Source organism: Camelina sativa, chromosome 6 (assembly GCF_000633955.1).
Source record: "Camelina sativa cultivar DH55 chromosome 6, Cs, whole genome shotgun sequence".
NCBI lineage: Eukaryota > Viridiplantae > Streptophyta > Magnoliopsida > Brassicales > Brassicaceae > Camelina > Camelina sativa.
Window position 1 is genome coordinate 13,945,957 of NC_025690.1, and position 4,453 is coordinate 13,950,409.

Genomic DNA, 4,453 nt, shown 5'->3' on the forward strand with positions numbered 1-4,453 from the left:
AAAAAAAAAAAAAAAAAAAAAAATCAAACCAACTTCCTCTCTCTCCTATTTCTCTGCTTTCTCCCTTTCACTCTCTCCTCTTTTTTTTCCAAAACTATTGCCTACGACCTTTTAGTAATGTTCTTCCCTCCCCTAGATCCCACTCAAAATTCTATCTCTACGACCATCTATCTCACAACACCCTCTTTTCTCTATTATAAATAGTTTATGTATGTTTTTGACAATTAAGTTTCAAAAACGTACTAAAATGCTAACAAACCCTTTAATTACATGGAGTTCCGGTTCGCCTTAACCAAGATTAATTATGACAATTTGTTTGACATATAACTCTACATTGTCTACAATGGCTCAGAGAAGAACCTTACTCCCCCCTCCCCACTGCAAAATTTTAATCAACAAAATTTATGATTAGAGTTCATAAACTCGAATCATAGCACAAGAATGAATTTTATGATTAGAGTTCTTTCCTTAAAACTCTAATCATAACATAAATTTTCATTCTAGTGTTAGTTGTCACAATCATTACTCTTTCTTTTGAATCTAATTAGAGATCTCAAGTCTTCTGGACCGACTCTAGCTACTCGTTTATCCGACCATGGGAATTGAAGTGGACACGAGTCATATGGTGAGTAATTGAGTAAGGAAGTTAATAACTTCAAGTTATAATCCTTTTGGCACTATTATTTTGTCATCTTCCATTTTTCAATCGTATGTTACTTTATAGTTTTTGTTACTACTAGTCAAAGTTTCTTCTTACATAAGAAAATGGGACATGATGGATTATGATTTTAAGTGGTCCAACGGCAATGAAGTTAATTCAACTTTCATTGAATCATTTTAATAATGTGATGTTTGGTGCGTCATGCACAACACACAACATCAGACATCATCATTATAAGGCCCTTTTTTAAATAATATTGATTGTTTTTCTGTGACAAATTCATCTCAGATCCAACAAACGGTTCATTATTTAACACTGATCAACAAAACTATAATCACATGGATCCAACATCCAAGTAAAAAAACAACAAAATTATATAAACATTTCAACATCTTATAAGCTGGTGGTGGTTCGATGGTTAAGAGATTTCACGGTCGGTTCCGGTATTTAGTAAAAACAGAAAAATCAAATCTCAATATGAAATTATATTATTTCCATGACGACTATGCATAATAATAGTTAAATAATACGTAAGTTTGGATGCATAGCTTCGTATTTTTCTAACCAGAAAAGAAAGAAAAAAAATTCTCTAATTAAATAAAATTGTTTAGAAGGATGATGTATTTAGAGGCTATATAGAGTTTTTTTTTTTTTTTGATAAAGTAGAGGCTATATAGAGTTAAGGAGTATAAACCATAAAACAGGGATAGTTTATTTTCAAACTTTCTAAACCATAACACACAACAGTGTTGGTGTCCTAACTTTATCTGTTTTGTAATAATAATTAAAAAAGTATTGGAAATATGTTGACCATAACAAAAGCCCTTTGTTTGTTAAACAACCCGGTTTCAAAATCTAACACATGCATGAGGTTGCGTCTCATACCTTCTTAACTAACTAGTCAAAAGAGTTATCTATATAAACTCGTCTTTGTCAAAGAACAACAAAAACCAAAATTTAAAAATCAGAATCATCATATATTCATGACAATGAAAAAAACTAATTTCTTCGTCCCATTCTTCTTCTTTGGAACGATATTTTTCGGAGTTGCTAGCGCAGGAGACAAAAACGCCTTAGCCGCATCATTCGTCTTCGGTGATTCACTTGTAGATGCAGGAAATAATAATTACTTTCAAACGTTGTCCAGAGCCAATAGTCCTCCTAACGGCATCGATTTTAAACCATCTCGTGGAAATCCAACCGGCCGGTTTACCAATGGTCGTACCATAGCTGACATCGTTGGTAATATTAACAAAAAGTGTTGCATCCAAAATATAAATCAAAATTTCATTTTTATTTCATTATCATCCATGCTAATGTTTATTTAAATTTTATATTGTTGTGTATAGGAGAAAAGTTAGGGCAGCCAAGTTATGCAGTTCCATATTTAGCACCAAATGCAAGTGGTGAAGCAATATTAAATGGTGTGAACTATGCATCAGGTGCTGGTGGAATTCTCAATGCTACAGGAAGTGTATTTGTAAGCCTCTTCGTGTCCATGCACACATTATCTGTCGTATATTACTTGTCACGTTTGGTTGGTGGTAAACGTTTACATAAAATTCTATGTTAATTATTTTTATAAATATGTGTTAAATTTTGCTTTTTGACTCCGAATTTATGTTTGGTTGTGTACACACATATGCAAAATGGACTTGTGTATATGTTTTACAATTTGAAAAATTACGATTTTGTAGGGGAATCGATTAGGAATGGACATACAAGTCGATTACTTTACCAATACAAGGAAGCAGTTTGATAAGCTTTTAGGTGAAGATAAGGCTAGAGATTACATTAGAAAGTCATTATTCTCCATAGTCATCGGCTCAAATGATTTTCTCAACAACTATCTAGTCCCTTTTGTCGCTGCTCAAGCAAGGCTAACACAAACTCCTGATAGTTTTGTTGATGACATGATTAGTCACCTCCGCAACCAGCTCAAGGTACGTTAACACAACTTACATAGTTACATTTGACAAAAAGTTATTATACGTAGTTAACGTTAATTGAACGTTTGTAAAAAATCAAATGTAGAGATTATATGATTTGGACGCTCGGAAATTTGTGGTGGGAAATGTGGCTCCAATTGGATGTATACCGTACCAGAAATTGATCAATCAACTACAAGATAAGCAGTGTGTTGATTTGGCAAACAAATTGGCTCTTCAGTACAATGCTCGTCTCAAAGATCTCTTGATGGTGGAATTGAAAGACAGTTTCAAAGACGCACACTTCGTTCATGCCAACGTTTATGATTTATTCATGGACCTCATTGTCAACTTCAAAAACTACGGTAAGAATATATACTATATAGGTCCATGGGCCTTTCAAAACATCTAATGACCACTTAAGAGTGTTGGATTTTAGTAAGAAGAGAATTATTTATTTCTTATTTTTCTAAAAAAAAGTTAGTATATATTATCATTGCATGGTTTTTAGTTTTGGCTACTTTTGAACAATGTTGCGTAATTTGTATGTAAGAGTATTAGTTTTTGTTAAAAATTTAGCCTACTTTAATCCTAATAATCTAGTATGAATTAGTTGTTATGATTTTAGATATCCGTTTAGCATTCATTTTAGGATTGTTTCTTTGACTAATTATAAAAAAAATGTTAATAATGAATTTAATATATGTTGTGGAAAATGATGGATAGGGTTTAGGACGGCGAGTGAGGCGTGCTGTGAGACGAAAGGGAGATTGGCGGGGATATTGCCATGTGGACCAACATCGAGCCTTTGTACGGACCGGTCAAAGCATGTCTTCTGGGACGCGTACCATCCTACCGAAGCGGCTAATCTTCTCATTGCTGACAAATTGCTTTACGGTGACTCCAAATTCGTTACTCCCTTTAACGTCCTCCACCTTCGTGACCTTTGAGATTTTACCCATTTTTTGTCTTATTTTTTTTTATAAATGTAATTTCTTTTTTTTCGACTGTTGTGAGAATCTTTCTTATTTGTTTTATGAAAATGGTTATATATAGTACCTTTAAAAACATTTGTAACATATTTTTCTGATTCAAATTATATTGTAGATTGTGTGGTTTAGTTTCATATAATATGTTCAAGCGCAACAAATCTAAGGTATGGTTTATTAACGTTTGAAGTGATATTTTAGAGAGATGTTTGTCTTGTCTTGGAATCTACAAGTGTCGGATACTAAGAATCACACTAGTCTAAATGAGTAAAAGAACTCACTCACATTTTTTTAAGCAAAAAAAACAAAGTAAATTATAGAAAAGCGAAGGGAATAATCAGTTATATACTTGTTTATTTTTGGTAACCGAGGATAAAAAAATATTGGACCGTTGGGTTAATACCAGAAAAGATAAACGTGAAAAAGACGAAGCTAGCCCTCTTTGGCTCTCTTTCATGCACGTTCAAAGGACAAAAAAAAAAACATACCCATTGGATTGGATCAATTGGAATCAGAAAACAGAGTGGATTGAGGAAGAAAAAGACAAGAAGAAAGAGAGGGAGGGAATAAGGGGGAGGGTGTCAGTGGTTTTGATCTGATAGGACCGGTCCGGAGTCCGGACCCGAATATCCGACAACGAAAGGACGGCTGCAAAAACAAATAGGACACATCGTCCCATAGCACCAACACACACAAACCATGCCACACCACACCACACCTCTCTCTCTCTTTCTACAAGTTTCGTTGTTTTTGGGTGTGAAAGCGACTTGAGAGAAGAGAGAGAAAGTCGTTGAAGTGGGGGAAGAGGTGGCTCAGTAGTGTCAAGTGTGGGTCATATCATCCTCCGGCCGCGCGTGCTTATCCACCTCCTTCGA

General features: G+C 34.2%; 1 protein-coding gene and 1 long non-coding RNA gene across 2 annotated transcripts in view; one reads left to right on the plus strand and one right to left on the minus strand.

Annotated features, from left to right (window-relative positions):
- Positions 1,599-3,715, plus strand: LOC104791264 (GDSL esterase/lipase At3g50400-like). The gene is made up of 5 exons (XM_010517100.2): positions 1,599-1,903; positions 2,011-2,141; positions 2,359-2,604; positions 2,696-2,954; positions 3,316-3,715. Exons 1-5 carry the CDS (start codon positions 1,645-1,647, stop codon positions 3,537-3,539), a joined length of 1,119 nt encoding a protein of 372 aa, XP_010515402.1. The 5' UTR covers positions 1,599-1,644; the 3' UTR covers positions 3,540-3,715.
- Positions 3,997-4,453, minus strand: part of LOC104791266 — a 2,307-nt gene continuing 1,850 nt past the window's right edge. The window contains exon 2 of the long non-coding RNA XR_768886.2: positions 3,997-4,444. This is a non-coding gene — a long non-coding RNA (uncharacterized LOC104791266). The remainder of the gene's footprint in view (positions 4,445-4,453) is intronic.

Bases quoted from the DNA above. Each gene is read 5' to 3' on its own strand.
- LOC104791264 (XM_010517100.2), top strand. From the start codon at position 1,645: ATGACAATGAAAAAAACTAATTTCTTCGTCCCATTCTTCTTCTTTGGA. The intron at 1,904-2,010 runs GTAATATTAACA...TGTTGTGTATAG, and splicing joins TACCATAGCTGACATCGTTG to GAGAAAAGTTAGGGCAGCCA. The intron at 2,955-3,315 runs GTAAGAATATAT...AATGATGGATAG, and splicing joins TGTCAACTTCAAAAACTACG to GGTTTAGGACGGCGAGTGAG.